The sequence below is a fragment of the Rosa rugosa genome, chromosome 1 (assembly GCF_958449725.1).
Source record: "Rosa rugosa chromosome 1, drRosRugo1.1, whole genome shotgun sequence".
Taxonomy (NCBI): domain Eukaryota; kingdom Viridiplantae; phylum Streptophyta; class Magnoliopsida; order Rosales; family Rosaceae; genus Rosa; species Rosa rugosa.
In genome coordinates, this window is record NC_084820.1 from 15,208,680 (window position 1) to 15,227,272 (window position 18,593).

Genomic DNA, 18,593 nt, shown 5'->3' on the forward strand with positions numbered 1-18,593 from the left:
TGGCGGAGCGATGATCAGAGTGGAGGTCGGAGAGGTTGATGGTGGGGATTGATTCGGCATCGGGTTGGGTCGTGGGTTGGAATTGGTGTGATATTATGGGTGGGTGGATAAAGATCGGGGGATGGAGGAGAGACCTGAGTCGACGAGGCCTTTGACTCCGAGCTTGGAGTCGTCGAATTGTCAATGTGGATGAACTCGAGGTCAGAGACGAATTTGGAGAGAGAGAGAGAGAGAGAGAGAGAGCGAGAGAAAGAGAGAGAAGCAGGAAAAATAAAAATAAAAAAGAGAGAAAATAAATTAAAAATATAAAAAAAAGGAAGTGAGGGGTATAATGGTCATTTTGGGACATGTTGTGTGAGAATTAGAGAGAATAAGGACTAAATTGTTTAATTTAAAAGGTGAGGGACTGAACTGTTTTTCGGTGCAAAGTACAGGGAGTAACAAGTATTTAATCCTTTTTTTTTTTTCTCTCTCTCTCTCTCCCTTTTTTTTTTCCCTTCTTTCTTTTACCTCTTCTTCTTCCAGGCTCTATCTCTCTGCCTCTTCTCTCTCTCTCTCTCTCTCTCTCTCTCTCTCTCTCTCTCTCTCTCTCTCTCTCTCTCTTCCCTAAACCAATGTTAACGACCTCCCATGTGGGTAGTCCTCGGCAGCGGCGACGCGACGCCATTTTGGTGGATCTGGAGTGCTTCGGATGCGCCTTTTCGGCCTCGCTGGCCATCATTTCGGAAAGGGTCAGGCTCAACCATGGTGGCGGTGACATTGGGTTCAGCAGACCCGCCGTGAGCATACAAATCGTTTTGGCCGTTGGTCAAAGCGGGAGTGAAGTCCATGACTGGGGATAAGTTCCTGGAGAGAATCGGTTCCTGAACGATGACGACGGCGAAGAATTCGGAGATGGGTAGTCCTCAACCTGGTCGAGCTCGCGGGTCAGGTTAATGGGTAGTCTGCCGCGGCGGGAATGGGTCGGGATTGGTTTTGAGGCAGGACAGCACCAGGATTTCTCGGGTGAGATAATCGTCGACGGGTCGAGCTTCCGGGGTCGGGTTGTTGTTGTTGTTGTTGTTGCGGCGTCTGGGTTTGGTGGTTGGCTGTTGATGGGGGTGAGCTTTGAAAGCAGTAGTACTAGTACTGGTACTAGTAGATGTGGTTGTTGCCATGAAATTGAATAAAAATGAAATGGGAATGGAGCTTATATTGTCATATGGTTCAGAGACAATAGTGAGCTAAAAAAAATGGCGGGGTAAACGAGAAAGGATCATTAGTTAAAAAAAAAAAGAGGCATGAATGAGATTAACGCGAGAAACAGAGAGTCAAATCCGGCAGTGTTTGTTACGCATATTCATTCATCCCAAAGAAGAAGATAGAGAGAGAGCTGGGTTTGCTTTTAGAACAAGAAGATGGAGATAAACAGAGGAGAGAGAGCCCGGAAGAAGAGGTAGAGAGAGTTTAAAAAAAAAAAAAGTAATTAAGGGTAAAATACACATTTCAACATGAAATGGATACCACGTCAGCAATTTAACGGATAATTTGGACGGAGCTTGACGGCATGGACCAATTGTGAGGAAATTGAGAGTTCGAAGAGTTTTTAGGTGAAATTCCGACGTCAGATACTGAAACGACGAAACCCTATAAGTATAGGAAGTAAACAATATTTAATCATAATTCAAATGTAACTTGCTAAAAGTTGGACTAGCTAGAAGAGTTGCTTACACAAATATCAACGTAGTGGGAGAACTGTGTTATTGGAAATGATGCTTCTTCGTAATAGAGTTATTTTTCTAATATGTCACCACAATCGTAAAGCGAATGGAGTAGCTAGTAGAACATTCTTTGCTAGTGGGTGCTTGCTAGAATGAGGAATTATTAGGTGGTCCTGGACCACCACGTGTCATGCTGACATGGTGGTCCCAACCAATACCCACGCAACATGCGTACAGCTGCTAAATTGATAGGATTCCCGATTATGTTTAACAGCTCTATTTACTCACCGTTTCAGTACTAATAAACATAAAATACCTCTTACTTCAAAAATAAAATAAAATAAAATAAAATCAAGTTCGTCTTTTTCAAGTCGAGAAGAGAAACAACCAGAGGAACAAAAAAAATTCCCAGATCTAAATTGCTTAGCTCTTCTCTTTGTCAGATCTGAAAACTTCCTATCAAAATAGAATTTTCTCCCTATCTCAGTCAGTTTACAGGGATCTCTCAAAATTCCGATCCAATAAATCATAATCGTAAGCGCCGACTTACCTTATTTTTCTTGGTAAAGATGAACCATTTGAATAGCTCTGTGAGATTTTAGAATTTTGTTGTTGTATATTGGCTTACATAGCAATATGGGATTACGCCGACTTACCCTTTTTCTACTCATGCATGTGTTTCTCTTCTTATCTTGTGATTATCCTTTTGTTTTTTTCTATATAAGCTGTGGAGGTATCATTATGCAATGTTTCCTCCAAATTTCCAGACATAAATGTTTTCTGGTTTCTGTAATTTCTTGAGATGGAGTCCAAAAAAGGGCTAGTGGGGGCTAGACTTTTCGTTCATATCTTATCTTGCTTTATTTTCATTGTAGAAGAATTATCAAGTGAATCTAGTATTGGCAGCAGAACATTGAACCTTTTTGGTTTTCTAATTAGTTTCAAGGATAGGAGCATTCTGTTATGTTTTACATTTTTTAATGGGGATGGAATTTTGATTCAGGGATATTATTCATGCTGTTTCCATGTGAGACTTTAGTGATCTTTTTTTTTTTTTTTGGGTGTCTAATATGGAGAGCAAAATTGCATTTTTTTCCGAAGCATGAGATATGTATTGGCTCAAATTGATACCTCGATTAAGTTCAGAGAAGATGTTGATGTGAAGGTTAAGGATTTTGACCCAAAAAATCCAGAAAACAACAACTGATTTTGTGAGAATTGAAGGTGGTGAATCCCCTTATATTATTAAATGAATCCATCTGCATTGGTAAATAAGTTTTGGGGTTATGTTGAGTGTTAATTGTGGACCCAATAGTACATGTCTTCCATTACAGGGTGTTTTGTTTTCTTGCTAACCCAGCTGCATGAGTTACTGTTAAAATTATCTAATTCTTGAAACTTTTTATGTACAGGTCTTCCATTATAGGATATATACTTCTTTACTGTTTGTATTATTCAAACTTCAGGCTTAGCTATGTTTTCTTTACTTCTGCTCAGGAAGAAAGAAAAGACTTTGGATAATGCTCTGTATCAGTAAATGTGTGATGAATGAATCAAAATGTATATATGCCTGATCGTAAGAAGTTACATTTTTCTTGCCAATCCAATACCCTTACTCCCTGGAATCACATTTAAGAGATTGCTATCACTTTTTGTTTTTGGATTCTTACTATCCTCTGCATGTATATATGATCTAAATACATTTACTTTGTCTTTGGATGGCTTCTTGAGCGTTTTCACCATATCTTTACTTATAGAAGCTGAAATTTCTATCCTTACAATAGGCTGAGTTAGCACGTTGAGAAGTTGTTTATGTTGTAGCCTTGTATATGTAAGGTTCTGCCACATGGTTAAAAGTATGTGTGCAGATGACTTTTATTGGTTATCTGTCACTGCAGGTGAACAAATTATCCCATTGATTCAATCCGCGCTGGCAAGGAGGTCATTTCAAGCACAGGTTACTGAAAGGCTGTTTGATGAGTACACAATTGAAATTGTTATTGATGGAAAGCTCCTTTGTGGTGTATTCAAAAGACATCACCAAGAGGCAATAGACGTCAAACAGCCAGTCAATGCTTATGCAAAGGATTTCGCATCACATGAGATTGCTCGTGGAAACTGGAAAGGTCTTGGAAATATGTTGTTTTGGCAATATTAAAAGAGTTGCAAGCTCGTTGCTAAGACCAAAGTTTTAATAGCTAAATGGTGTATTCTAAATTGTATATGTATTATTGTCTCTAAGCTTGTTAGGTAAGCGAGTTTGTTCTGGTTATGTGGGTAGTTTTCATCTACATGTAATGTGTGATTTTAAATGTGAATAAAAGGTTTATGTTGTTATAATTGATCAAATAACTAGTTTATTTGAGCCTTTGCTTTTACTTGTTTAATCAGGCAAAATGGGAGCAGAACACAAACCCCTCATATATGATGGAACACATTATTGGTGCTCTCACTTCTATATGAAGCTTGAATTCTAGCAAAAAAAGTGTCGAAGCTGAAGGCCGCACACCATTTTTCCCGTAGTGTATATAGTCTCTTCAACCATTCATTCTCTGTAACATTAAATGTCACAAGTAACTCATCCCATGTAAACTGAAATTCTGCAACTGTCTCACAACCATAAAGACACTTATTGAACATTTTTTTAAAGTCAGAGATTCCTAAGTAGCTTGCTATATGTCTTGTTGCATTCAAGGATATATGCCACAAGCATAGATAGTGACATGTATCAGGAAAAACATCTCTAATGCCATTTTCCATTGCTTGACATTGATCAGTATAAATGGGGTCTTTGGTGGTTGATTTCCCATTGACTCTAAAAATGTTTCAAACAACCAATTGAATGAAGCAGTTGTCTAATCCAATAGAAAAGCACATCCAAACAATACATTTTTCCAATGGTTATTGACATCCACAAAAGGAGCACAAATCATGTTGTACTTGTTGGTTCTGTATGTAGTATCAAAGACTAATACATCTCCGAAGCACTCATAATCAAGTCTTGATCGGCCATCTCTCCAAAAGAAATTTATCATTCGATTTTCTTGATCCACTTGCACTGAGTAAAAGAACATAGGATCTTCAGTTTGCTTACGCTTGAAAAGATTAATTAAGCTGTGAGCATCTCTAGCCCCAAACATAGTCATTTTCTCATTATTCACAAAATTATAGCAATCTCTCTTTGTAAACCCAACATTTTGAGATCCGCCAACTTCTTCTGCTAAATATATATATATATATTTTTAGGGAGGAAAATTCCCCCCAAATTTATTAATAAAAGAAGAAAGAAAAAAGACTAACAAGATGGGGGGGGGGGGGGGGGACATGAACTTAACCCCTCCAATAAGAAAGTCGAAAGACGTCTGACCAAACAACCAAGCAAAAAAAATACCGAAAGCGAAAATTAGGAAGCCCCATAAAATCTCTATTGCAAAAAGAAGCAACAAAATCAGAATAAGGTAAGGATATCCTTACCTGACTTATATATATATGGATTAAAGTTTGTTTAGTCCCTGTACTATGCCTCCAAAATCGTTTCAGTCCCTGACATTTCAATTTAATCTGTAAAGTCCCTGATCTCTTAATTTCACTCCAATAGGTCTGCTCCGTTAGGGTTCCATCCAAATCTGCCGTTAAGATGCTGACGAGGCCATCAATTCCACGCCACCTCAGCTATTTGCATGCCACGTCATTGGAAAATTGTCCAATTTACCCTCTTGCATTTCTCCCCATTCTTCTTCTTCACACCCAAAATCCAAAGCGAAAATCACCAACACTACCACCATAACCACCACCGAGCTCTCTCTCCGAGCCCAACCACCACCATGAACCTTAATTCTTTACTCCTTTCCTCCTCTACTCACGATCGATCAGCTCCAAAATTCCATTCCGACTAAAAAATTCTAAAACTCTCCACCACCACCACCAATCCCACAATCCAAACTCTGCAACAGAATGTGGAACTCTCAGTACGAATTGCTCCTCCATCAATACAAAATCAAAAGACCCCAACTTTTAAACCACAAATCGCAAATGTACCAAATCAAACCCTCATCTCGCCGGAACACCAAAAGAAAACTCAAGCTGAAGCAAATGTAAAATTGATAGAGAAATTGACCTCCTAATGTAAAATTGATTCGAAAATTGAAATCTTTAACTAGCTAGCTCTTACAATTAAGATAAAACAAAGCTAATAATTATAAGCATCACCGTCTTCCTGGCCGGAGGAGAAAGTGCGGCTGGACAGACCCAACCATAGGACCGCCGTATGAATCGGCGTCTCTGGTCGAATAGAGAGCTAGGATTTGGGAATTGAGATTGGATTGAGGATGAGGAGCTGGGGCTAGGATCTCGGCTTCGGCGTTGTCGGTTTTGAGGTTGAGATCGACCGAACGGTTTTGAGGATCTCATCTTCAGCAACGACCCGGCTCATCCGCTAGCTCCTCCTCTCACGACAATACGTTGTCGTTCTGGAGGTCCCTCGACAGCTGGACCTGGTTTTGAGAAAAGAGCGAGCCCGCCACCGTCGGATGTCGTCGCCGACAGTCTGGAATCCTTCAGTTTGGATCGAGGACAGGTTGACGCAGAGATCCTCGCCACCGTTCTTCGGGGTGATGAAGCTGAACCCCTTCTGGTCATTGAACCATTTCACCGTTCCGATCAACCTCTCACTCAACCTTACGGTTGAGATTAACCGATCTGTGGCTGATGTCGGCGTGCCGGAGGACATGCAAGTGATGGTCGTCGATTTGGGCAGAGGAAGAGAGCAATTAGGTGGCTATGGTGGAGGGGAAGGACGACCAGGATTTGGGTTTTGGGAGATTCGGTGTGAGGAAGAAGAAGTTTTGTTCTTTCTGTCTGAACAGAGAGAACTCGTGAGGAAGATGAGGTTGCAGCAAATCGGGCTGCGATTCTTCTTCCCTATTGCACCCAAATTTCAATTTCTAGCTTCGGGTTTATGAATTTCGACGGGAACGCAATCAGATTTCTGGGTTTGTGGATTACGGGGTTGGGGTTGGGAGCAACGAACGAGAATTTTAATTTTGGGGTTTGTTTGAGGATTAGGGGTCTGGGGTCTGGGGTCTAACACCCGTAATAGAGGCCATGGGCATTATGGACATTTTGCTATTACGAAGGCTTACGTGGCGCTGAGTTGGCCAACATTTTATTGCCACATAAGCCTACAAACGGACCAATTCGACGGACTGTACCGATTAGAGTAAAATTGTGACATTAGGGACTTTTTAGATTAATTGAAAATATCAGGGACTGAAACGACGACCGACTTATAGTACAGGGACTAAACAAATTTTAGTCCTATATATATATATATATATATATATATATATCGATTGAAAGAAGAACGAAAAAGAACATCAGTACACCTACCGTCAATTTCAATAGTTATTGGAATGATTTTTTTATTGATGGCAATGTAGAATAGGGAGATAAATCAACTTACTTGTATCAATTGCCATTGAAGATTTGATTTGATGAAGACCTCTCTTCTCAGGCACCAGTTGGTTTCTTCTCCCGCTTCAGGGTTTTCATTCAATTTGTTTAGGTTTGAGACTGTTCGGTGAAAGAAACATGGTTTAGGTTTGAGATTCTTCAGTTCTAAACGGCATGGAAAAGGGGAGAAAACGGAGCCGTTAAACATAATTGAGATTCCTATCAATTTAGCAGCTGTACACATGTCGCACGGGTATTGGTTGAGACCACCATGTCAATATGACACGTGGTGGTCCAGGACCACATAATAATTTCCATGCTGGAATACATTGTTTTAGTTGAGACTCCTGTTATTATCTCAGGAAGTTCTCTTGATTCTTATTGTAATCTGGGGTTTAGGCACCATGTCTCTCCCATGTATTCTACAGTTTCATTAATCAAAGCTTCAGGGCAGCCGCACCAGCCTTTCTTCAAAAAAAAAAAAAAAAGAGTTGCTTACACAGTTACACTACGTCGTTATGAATATTTCTTTCTAGGTTTAGGTGGCCTAAATGAATTATTCAAACTTAAAGCTTTCATTTTAGTTGAAAAGAGGATGTGATCTTATTTGTTGTGGTAAATCATATAAAATTTTCTCAAATCTACTTTCAACTTAGAAATGAATGGGAACCAATTGAAAGACATTCAAACTAAGAATTTTATTGTCTCACACCAAAACCATATATAGTTTTGTTTTACCTGTTTACTATGGATTAAAACCTCAAATTCCTTTCGATTTTTCACCTTTTTGTCATTGAATGTGAGAGATGCTGTCTTAATCACTGAGTAATTGTAGAATTAACACTAACATTACTACTCGAGCTGAATTTGTGTTTCATGACTTGAATTGCATGCAGGCCCCAAGATCATTAGTTAAGAACTTTTTATACTCATTACCTACCTCATCAGTTTCGTGCGGGGGCTTTTTTTTTTTCTTTTTGAGAAGAATTTCGTGCTGGAGTTCAGTTTCGTGTTGCCCCCATACGTAATCTTTAATTGTTAGATTTTTCTTGCACGATTCTGTTTTCCCTAAATCTATATATATTGCATGTCACATACCCTTATTTACTTTGGACTTTTCTGTGAAAAGATTTTCTTAAAAGAGAGCACTAGTAAAATAATATTAATGCCACGTTAATATTGTATATCAGTGGCAGAGTTTCAAACTCTTGGCAAGTCGGATTTGGGGGCTCACTTCACTGCTCTTGATTGGCTTAAGTGAATGACTAATTTTGCAAAATAAGATTATTAAAAGCAAAATAAGAATATTAAAAGTTAGGATTTCATTTCATACTACCAACGTTTGAATTTTAGAGCACATGCGTACTTATGCACATGTACATATAGTTCCTAATCTCCTATATATACACTAGGGTTCACCCATTACCATCCACAAGCTTTTCTCCAAGCATCAAACATTAGTTTCAATTCTAAACAAATCAATTAGTTTCCCTTATGGCAAGTACAAGCAGAACCTCATCGCTACAAGTTCAGCCTCCCAGATATGGGAATCTTATAACTGTTCTTAGCATAGACGGCGGAGGAATTAGGGGAATCATCCCTGGAGTTCTTCTTACTTACCTTGAATCTCAACTTCAGGTAAGATATATTAGTCTAATGGAGGGTGATATATATTAGGACTAATTTCAGTTTACCCCCTTGAGGTTAGGGGTCGTCATCATGTTAGTCCCTCTAGTTTCAATTTAATCAATAACACCCTTGTACTCTCCAAATTCATCAGCCGTGTCCAGTGGCGTAGCCAAAAATATCACTTAGGAGGGTCAAACTTTATTAACTAACAAATATACTCATTTCCAGTCGTCTTCTAAAAATAACACAATCTTTTGCCCAAAAAAATAATAATATTAGTATAATTAAGAAAATTTAGGTGTAATATTTCTTATACTAATGCTGAAATTGAAAGATCCTTAAATCATGTTGAATAAATTTTGGGATCAAAGTATAGAAAAAATTATGTGTTACTTCAATTTAGCATATTAACAAAGAATCGTAAATATGCGCATATGGGCATATATCGATCAATAGGGTAAGAAAACCTTGAAAAGATTCGTATTAATTAGATATATATAGTGTAAAATATTATTACATTCCATTAAAGTTCAAGGATAATTAAAACTAATTAAGATAAATTTGTATTGAATTTTGAAAATTGAGACTAGTTAAGGATTTTTCAAAAATTGAGAAGGGGTCAATTTTATTTCATTTCATTAAAAGGTACATAGATCATTAACACTAATTAAGGATTTTTTTTTAATTGAGAAGGGTCAATTGACCCTTCTCGCCCTAGGCTAGCTACGCCCTTGGCCGTGTCCAGTTTCTACTATTCCGTCCAATTTGGACCGTTAAATCTGACTTTTGAGGGCTAAAATGGTCATTTCAAGACAAAAAAAAAATAAAAAAATAAAAAAGAATTTTTTTTCTTTTTTTCGTTTTTTTTTTTGCATTTTTTTTCTGTTTTTTTTTTCATTAAAATTGTTTTTTTCCATTTTTTTTTATTTTTATTTTTTCTTTTTCTTCGCTTATTATTATTATTATTATTTTTTATAATTTTGTCTTCAACCTATACACCAAAAAGTTATAATATGTTTATAAAAACAAAAAAAATACTCTAGGTGGTTAAAAATCCGCTCGCTGGTCTATGATATTTGTGATATATCTCCGATAAAGCGAAGAATTTTAGGATATATCTGTAAAATATAATAGGTTTATAAAGTGAAGAATTTTAGGATATATCCCCAATAAAGTGAAGAAATATCTACAAAATATGATTAAAAAAATAAATACAGATATTTCTTCACTTTATTGGGGATATATCCTAAAATTCTTCGCTTTATCGGAGATGTTCCACAAATATCGTAGACCAGCGAGCGAAGAATTTTAGGATATATCCCAATAAAGTGAAGAAATATCTGTATTTATTTTTTTAATCATATTTTACAAATATTTCTTCTTTTTATTGGGGATATATCCTATTATTTTTCACTTTATAAACCTATTATATTTTATAGATATATTTTACAAATATATCCTAAAATTTTTCGCTTTATCGGAGATATATCACAAATATCGTAGACCAGCGAGCGACTTTTTAACTACCTAGAGTATTTTTTTTTTTTATAAACCTATTATAACTTGTGGTGTATAGGTTGAAGACAAAATTTATAAAAATAAAAAATAAAAAAATAAAAAGAAACACCTAGAGTATTTTTTTTTTGTTTTTATAAACCTATTATAACTTGTGGTGTATAGGTTGAAGACAAAATTTAAAAAAAAATAATAATAATAAGAGAAGAAACAGAAAAAAAAAAAAATGAAGAAAAAAGAAAAAAAAAAAGAATTTTTTTTTTAGTAATTTGGAGCTCAAAATTACCATTTTACCCCCTACGTGGGGCCCACATAACAAATTTAACAGCCAATTTGGACGGAGGTCCAAAAATTGGACAAGGCTGATGAATTTGGAGAGTACAAGGGTGTTACTGATTAAATTGAAACTATAGGGACTAACATGATGACGACCCCTAACCTCAGGGGGGTAAACTGAAATTAGTCCTATATATTACTAACCAATTTCCTAACAAATGTAAGATTCTATGGTTAATTCAGTCGATTGTTTAAGTGGATTTTGGTTTCAGTGGGTGAGGTTGCTCCTATTTGGCTATTAGGAATAGTGTGAGTATTAGCTTGATATACAGTATATATTAACATATTCTTAAACAACTTAATTAAGCAGGCATTTAGAGCTTTTTGGGTCCGTATAATAACCTATCTTGACGATCAACAAAAGTTTTTCGGGGTCTTTTGTTCTCTAACACTCTAAGCTACAAAGCTTACAAAAATAACCATTCATGAGGATTCTAGCCATGAAGCTCACACTAATTACTGTTGGGCGGTACTGATTCATTAGGAACTAGATGGTGAAGATGCAAGGCTTGCAGATTACTTCGACGTGATTGCTGGGACAAGCACGGGTGGTCTAATTACGGCCATGTTAGCAGCACCCGACGAAAACAACAGGCCGCTATTCGCTGCCAAAGACATCGTGCCTTTCTACCTTGATAACTGCCCTAAAATATTCCCACAATCAAGGTAATTTTGTATAAACCCTGTGCATCATACATACATGATGATATATATAAGTAACCTAAGCACAAATGAAAACATGCAGGAGAGGAAAGTACTCGATTACTAGGCATATATATGATATTGCATGCATCGAGTCATTGACGCAGTTAACTAATATTTTGAGGCTCTTTTTTGTTTTATGGCTACGTACAACTCAAAAACATATATAGGGGATTGTGTGCCTCAGTTACAGATCTGGTTAAAGCTCTAATAGGACCAAAGTACGATGGGAAGTATCGGCACAAGCTAATAAGAAATATAGTAGGGGACAAAAGATTGAGCCAGACATTGACAAACGTGGTTATTCCAACTTTCGATATCAAGAAACTACTTCCTGTCATCTTTTCCTCCTATCAGGTTGTTTAATTACTATCAAACCTCGTATGGAATTTGTTGAATTAATTTAATTATGACGAAACCCTAATCATAAGAGTGAGCTGAACTTTCTTAATGAAGGTGACAAGCGATCCAGTCAAGAATGCTCAACTTTCAGACATTTGCATCGGAACCTCAGCAGCGCCTACTTACTTTCCTGCCTACTATTTTGAGAACCATCAACAAGGAAAAACCGAAGAATTTAACCTCATTGATGGTGGCGTAGCCGCTAATAATCCGGTGAGACATTCTTCCACAACAATTTGAGCAATTTATTTTCTGTAATTCAAAAACCAATCCATATCATGTACTAATTAAACCACATTACTTGGTATATAAAGTAGTCTGTACGTACTTGTCACATTATGTGCATGATTCACTAATATCATCCTGCATTTCTAGGCTTTGGTTGCCATTAGTGAAGTGACAAAACAAATTATGAGAAAGAATCCAGATTTCTCGGAGGTTCAGCCCATGGAACTATACAAACGGTTTCTACTAATCACGTTGGGGACGGGTTCAAACAGGATTGAACTGAAATACAGTGCTAAGATGGCTTCCAAGTGGGGGATTCTGAGCTGGTTATACGATGATGGCTCTTCTCCTTTACTGAATTGTTATAATAAAGCAAGTTCGGAAATGGTTGATTACCACAACTGTGTGGTTTTCCAAGCTCTTCAATCTGAAAACAACTACCTCAGGATTGATGTAAGCATTTTCTATAGAAGCACCTTCCAAATGTATGTTGACAAAATTTCAGCGGGTTAACCAGTTTCTTGTTTTTGAATGAAACCAGGAGGACACACTAACGGGAAATTTATCTTCAGTGGATAAAGCTACAAACGAGAACTTGGAAAATCTAATGGAAGTTGGAAAGCAATTGCTTAAGAAACAAGTTTCACGTGTGAATGTGGATACAGGTCTATATGAACCAGTTGAAAATGAGAGCACCAATGAAGAAGCACTTCAAAGGTAATACACAACACACACACACACATTTTTTTTCTTTTGAATTGGAATTTGGAACCTAGTTAAGTTGGGAGATTTAACTTCACGCTATATTATTAATAAAAGAATATACAGTTTGGAACGTAACACCTAAATACTGTTTTCTATCATATTACGTAATGTACTTTTTGTTTTCGGTGAGAGAGAAAGTAAATGTTTCTTTGGCAAATCTTGTTCCAGGTTTGCTAAATTACTTTCGGATGAAAAGAAATACAGGGAGTCGAAATCACCAAGGCCAAAGACAAAGTAATAGTGGAGACTCTGCGGTTGAAACTATTGTAATTTGTAAATAAACTTTACAAAATCATATTTACCACAGAGACTTGGTCGGAAGAATTCCTAATATTGATAATGCACTTTCCACAGCTTTTTCTAAAAATTCCTTATGTTTGCTTTGTAATGAACTAATTATGACCTCTTGGGTCTTTCGTCAGTTTCGATTCACCTTATTTGAAGGTCTTTTTGGCTGGTTTTGGCCTAGTTGCCCTTGTACATTTCTTCTTTACTAATACTTGGTGTTTGGCTCCAAAACCAGTTGGCTTGCAAACTGTCTCTTTTGAGCGAGTGATTGCGCAGGCGTGCCAGCACCGCGGGGTGCAGTCGTTGGGGTAGTCCCTTGACCTGACTTCTTCTTCAAGCGCTGTGGACGAGGAGAGCACCAACCTCGTCACAGGGTTCTTCTCTAGCCTTTCGGAAAAGGACTTTTGCCTTACGGATAAGGACTTTGGTTGTGGTCTCTTGCGTTCACCGAATCGATACTTAGTGTTGTAGACTAAGCAGAGCAATCACTGGGAAGTTGGGAGAAAGCACGGGTTGCGCTAAAGCGTGACTTTAGCTTCGCTGGGTTGCGAGGGCGTTACCCTTGCTTCGCTGGCAGTAACGGTGGCGGTTGCGCTCGCAGTCGGCTCGCTGGGAGACTGGGGCTGGAAGTACGGTCGCCGGGTTGGTCTGGTGATGCTGACAGTCGGCTCTTGGAGAGACTAGGACTGGCGCACGGTCACCGGGTTTCAACAAGGTTGAAGGTTTGCTCCGGGGAGGCTTTGTAATCGCTAGGATTGATTGATATGAGAGAGGTCCTTAATTCTTCCTTGAAACCTGGTATATATACCTAGGGTTTTGACTGCTCCTTGTTGTAGAAGGACTATTGATTGAAGTTTCCTAGTCAATCTCTGCTACTTGATTCCAATAAGGTTTCGTTTTCCCTATGGATTCCGGAATGGGCGAAGCTATAACCCAAACCCTAGTAGGCTTATTTTTGGGCCGCAGGTATCGGCCCGCTGTGCTAGATCCACTAAAGGATATTGCCAAAATTACTTTTTGACTCAAACATTGCCCCCCAGGCCTCGAAATCAGGCTCATGAAAATGCAACTGATTGAAGGGGACTAAAACGACTCGTTCAATGCTTGAAACGATGTCATTAATGAGGGTTGCGTCCTTTCACTCGCGAAACGCCTTTCCGTCGTATCGTTTCCCTCACAAAATCTCTTATTTAAATCCGCAGCCACTTCAGACCTGTCTCATCAGAAACTCTTTTAGTCTCCTAAACCCAGAAACCCTCTTTTACACATATCTTCCTCTTCGAAACCCAGAAATGGTTCCCCCGAAAAAGATAGTTATCGATCAAGAAGAAGAACTGAATGAACAAGCCGCCCATTCTTGGGGAGCCAACATCGGTGCCAGCCTGATCCTCCAGACCATTATCCAGAGACCCCTGCTCCTCAGACTCTCGAACAATCATGCCGGACTGGGTCCAACGCCGCGGGATTCTTTCCCGGCCGACGCCATCGCCTTCTATGGCTTACCTGTTCGCCGCCCCATCCCAGTCCTCCGAAGGACTCCTGGGGATTTTACCAGTTGGAGTGCCCTTAATCATCTATCAAAAATAGGGCATTGGCCATCTTTTATCAGTGCGGCGGAGCTTTCCTGGTATCGTGAAGCGCGAGCTCGAGATCTGGCTCGCTGGAACGCAGCAGGTATCACCCATACTATCGATCTTTGTTTTCGTCTTCCGCGCGGTGGCAATCGTTCGCCACTCGCTGCCTTTCTCTGTTTTTGGAACACCGCCACCAACACCTTTGATTTTCGATTTGGCCAAATGAGTATCACTTTATTGGACATTCTCACCATCACTGGCCTACCCATCGACAGCGAGCCTTATCTGCATGGCCAATTCGACTCTGATACCTTTACTTCCACCATGGCCCAAAATGGTCGTAGCGCTCATAGCGGCTCCTATCCGCGGTGGTTGGCTTATTACCGCCAGGAGCACAACGCGACTGGCGGGATTGCTTTCTTGGAGTACTGGCTTTGTAAGTTTGTCTTCTGTACTTCCTCCTGTAAGCCCACTGGTGCTTGGACCTTGCTGGCAACGGCCCTCTACAACGGCTGCCGCGTGGGATTAGGACAACCAGTGCTGGGTGCCCTCTATCGAACTTTGTACCAAGCCACAATGCATCCCTTCGAGACTGGCATTTCTGGCCCTTTTTGGATTCTTGACTTCTGGATTCAAATTTACTTCCCATATTTTCGTCGCGACGACATCCCATTGCTTCCACCTACTGATCAACTCCTGGGACGATGGCTCTGTCGCGATGAAAGGTACACATCCCCTCCTTATTCTGAGTGCTTCACATACTTGTACCTTCTGCACGAGATGCCATACTGCGACTTGGTGCTGAGTCGAAGATTCCCGGCTCCGCTTGAACATGGATTTCTTCCTGGCGCCTCTCGCTACAGTGATCGCGCGCGCTTGGCCTTTCGCCGCGCAATCTCCTGTTCTGACATCAGGATTGCCGCTGACGAACTCAGTTACGAACTCTATGCTCCCAACCACTTCGCTCGCCAACTCGGCCTTGTTCAATTAGTTCCATTCCCTCTGTATGATGCTTGGAACTATAACACCTCTTGGCGTAGATTTGGGCCTCTTTCTGGGCCTCCGCCAGCACAAAGCACACTCGTACTGGTTGACCTCCCTGACTGGGCTAGAGAGATTGACTCTGTGGATGGGACTGAGGAAGGATACGAGGCATGGTGGGCAGAAGTTTCTGTTAACTGCTGGAGGCAACAGCATGATGAGCTATTCGCTGCCATTTTCGGGGAACTGCGATACCCCTACCCTGCCGACGTTGATCTACTTGCTCGCGTCCCTGAAGACGCTGCACAAGTTCCTCCTCCTGCTGCCGAGCCGGCTCCGCGACCCGCGCGAGCCCCTTGTCAGGCCCAGGCTGGTATTGTAATCCGCGAACCCCCTCAAGAGGTAAATATCCTGACTCGTGTTTTGTCCTTTGTTCATTTGCTCTTCCCTTTTAATTCAAACTTTTGCTATTCCAGGGAAACGCGCCATCCTCTGGCAGTCGCGCAGCCAACGCTTCCCAAGCCACTGGCCAGTCTGGGAAACAAAAGGCAGTAATGACAGAGCCTGAAGACAACGAATCCTCCGCTGATGATGATGACTCGCAGACGGTAAGAACTTTTTGTTTGAGTAAAACATACTTCCTCCACGAATCAAACCTAATCTTCTGACCCCAACAGATCGCCGCCCTCTCGGCTCGGAAACGTAGTCGCTCTGATCCTCGAACTGACCTATGGGCAGAAGATGAACCAATCGCTGACCGACTGGTAAGACACAAGCCTACTCAGTACTTGTTAGCAATTTCTTTCCATTCTATGCGACCATGTAACAATCCTCATTCGCAGGTCCGCCATAGGTCCTTGAGACACACTGAAGAAGGATCTTCAGCTGCTGGTGAAGGCACATCTGCTTCCCAAGCCCAAGCGCCAACTATTGTGAACAACTCTCTACCTCCTGCGGGCGCTGCCAATAATGCACAGTTGGCCTTGATCCCAGTGCAGATCATAGATGATAGCTCGCCTGAGGCCGAAGATAGAGTACCGCTACCGGATGCACCTCACGAGGAACCAAGCGATATACCTGTCCTGGAACAGATAGCGCCTGACTCAATTCCTGTTCCCAGTGAAGCTAACCCAGAGGCAATGCCAGCGGTCGTTGAGCGTGAGCCCCCAGCCGAGGAGGTATTTCCTTTAACCAACTAATTCATTATTACTTCCTGGCTTAAACATTCTATTCTGACAATACCTTCTTCCAGAATCCAAATGCCTTCAACACTGAGGACGCTGAAGCTGTAGAGGCAGAAGCTGCTGAACCCGCTCTTAATATGGTTGGCCAAGAACTTCTTCCCCCTGCCCCCCAAGTCACTGAAGCCGGAGGATTGGGAGACCTTCCTGAACCAATGCCAGAGGCAGCACCTGTCGCTGAACCTCCTGAGGTCCCTGTCGCTGAGCAACCAACTCCCTCCACTCTGGAAATGTTAGCTCGTGTACTCGAAGTGACCCCTCCTGGGGTCGTAGATGAAGCTAGAGAAGGCCTTCGTCGCTTCCTGGGCCCTGATATCCTGATTCCTGGTGCGCCCGTGAGAGTCTTAGAATATTTGAGAGTACTTCTCCGCGAGGGAGCCATCACTGAAGATCAGTTCCAAGAGGTCGATCAACTGCTGCAAAACCTCCCTCAAGGGCTCAATGAGCGGGCAGTCGCGAGCGCGCAGGCTAGGCAGACCGAGACGCACTATCAGAGCCTCACTCAACAAACAGAGACCGCGCGCGATTTCTTGGGTGACCAAGCTAACCTCATCAGGGAACTGACGCTCAAAAGGAACCACCTGAGGTCCCAGATTCAGGCTCTTCAAGCCCGGTTAACTGACGTTACTACCAGGCTTACTCATGCGGAGCCTCAGTTGGAGCAACCCCCTCGCTGCCTTTGAGACGCTATCCCAGGAACTGGCTCAAGCTCGCGTGGCAGCCCAGCAAGCCGCACAAGCTGCTGCGGATGCTAGTTTTCGTTTAGATGAACTTTTCCTTCGCCTGACCCATGCAGGCCGCAGACTTTTGGGCCTCTAGAATTAAGCCCATGTTTTGTATGAACAATAATATTATTATTAACTTAATATTTAGCCCACATTGCTTGGCCCAAATACATATCAACTTAACTTCTCGAACTGTTCAGCGCTTTAATTTGTTTTAATGCTTTTAAAACTGTTTGAAAAGATTGAAAAGATAATCTCGAAATGGAGCGGTTACCTCCTTGGAGACTGCCCCGCCTCCCACGCGCTTTCAATTATCTTCATTTCCGAGATCTTAGCATTTAACACCAATTGATACGCTCATTGATGGCAATGAGAATATCACAACCACCCATCGTACGGTCAAGGCCACTGAGACTGGCACTATAAATATCTGCACTCTGGGGAGATGATATACACAACTGAATATGGGTTTCCCAGAGATAGAATCACAATCTCTGCTTCTCTTTCTCCAGTTTCTACAATCTTCTCCTCACGATATCAGCCTTAGCCTCAAATTCCTAGGCCTTATGGCTTAACCTCAATACCTGGGTAGGTCTTATGGCCTAACCTCAGGTCCAACCACATGTCTTTGGTCTCTGGAAGTCGCGGTGAAATCCACCGGTTTCATTTAGACTGAAGAACATGTGGTGCTCCCGCCGCGGCAGAACCCGATTTTGAGGGGTCCCCTCTCTCAGATTGCCCGCGTGGAGCAGGAGGAAGAAGGGCGGAAGACCAATATGGGTCGCCTGTTCTTGCTCCGTAGTCTACCTCCAGGGTCTGACTACGTGACTTATGTTTTTCCCCTGGAGGTAGATGTGGTTGTGAGTCGCACTCCCCGTGAAGACCATCTCCATCCCGGAGGGTAATCCAACCAAAAGGGTTGCGATGGATAATTTCCTTCCTTTTTCTCCGGTACAGATGGTAACGGCTGCAACTCAGATCAGAGAAGGCATGTGGGTGAAGAGAGGGAGAGTATGAATGCCCGAGCACAGCCCCTTCGCTGCCACAAGATCCAGA

At 41.1% G+C, this 18,593-nt stretch overlaps 2 protein-coding genes and 1 long non-coding RNA gene across 3 annotated transcripts; all 3 read left to right on the plus strand.

The window, feature by feature from the left end:
• The first annotated feature begins 1,990 nt into the window (after positions 1 to 1,990).
• LOC133727354 (uncharacterized) lies at positions 1,991 to 4,040 on the plus strand. Its single transcript, XR_009855128.1, has 2 exons — positions 1,991 to 2,234; positions 3,599 to 4,040. It is a non-coding gene; the product is annotated as an uncharacterized LOC133727354 (long non-coding RNA).
• A 4,536-nt stretch (positions 4,041 to 8,576) lies between these two features.
• LOC133720486 (patatin-like protein 3) lies at positions 8,577 to 13,109 on the plus strand. The gene is made up of 7 exons (XM_062146821.1): positions 8,577 to 8,789; positions 11,116 to 11,297; positions 11,504 to 11,690; positions 11,790 to 11,948; positions 12,111 to 12,416; positions 12,505 to 12,680; positions 12,897 to 13,109. Exons 1-7 carry the CDS (start codon positions 8,646 to 8,648, stop codon positions 12,964 to 12,966), a joined length of 1,224 nt encoding a protein of 407 aa, XP_062002805.1. The 5' UTR covers positions 8,577 to 8,645; the 3' UTR covers positions 12,967 to 13,109.
• A 157-nt stretch (positions 13,110 to 13,266) lies between these two features.
• Positions 13,267 to 18,285, plus strand: LOC133720474 (uncharacterized). Its single transcript, XM_062146814.1, has 5 exons — positions 13,267 to 15,973; positions 16,048 to 16,179; positions 16,249 to 16,335; positions 16,414 to 16,749; positions 16,824 to 18,285. Exons 1-5 carry the CDS (start codon positions 14,117 to 14,119, stop codon positions 17,493 to 17,495), a joined length of 3,084 nt encoding a protein of 1,027 aa, XP_062002798.1. The 5' UTR covers positions 13,267 to 14,116; the 3' UTR covers positions 17,496 to 18,285.
• The last annotated feature ends 308 nt before the right edge of the window (positions 18,286 to 18,593 follow it).

What these genes read in the sequence shown, in the direction of transcription:
- LOC133720486 (XM_062146821.1), top strand. Translation starts at nt 8,646, where the DNA reads ATGGCAAGTACAAGCAGAACCTCATCGCTACAAGTTCAGCCTCCCAGA. An exon ending in ACCTTGAATCTCAACTTCAG is followed by an intron (nt 8,790 to 11,115) that starts GTAAGATATATT and finishes CTGATTCATTAG; the next exon opens with GAACTAGATGGTGAAGATGC. An exon ending in GCGTAGCCGCTAATAATCCG is followed by an intron (nt 11,949 to 12,110) that starts GTGAGACATTCT and finishes CTGCATTTCTAG; the next exon opens with GCTTTGGTTGCCATTAGTGA.
- LOC133720474 (XM_062146814.1), top strand. Translation starts at nt 14,117, where the DNA reads ATGCTTGAAACGATGTCATTAATGAGGGTTGCGTCCTTTCACTCGCGA. An exon ending in TCCGCGAACCCCCTCAAGAG is followed by an intron (nt 15,974 to 16,047) that starts GTAAATATCCTG and finishes TTGCTATTCCAG; the next exon opens with GGAAACGCGCCATCCTCTGG. An exon ending in GTGAGCCCCCAGCCGAGGAG is followed by an intron (nt 16,750 to 16,823) that starts GTATTTCCTTTA and finishes ACCTTCTTCCAG; the next exon opens with AATCCAAATGCCTTCAACAC.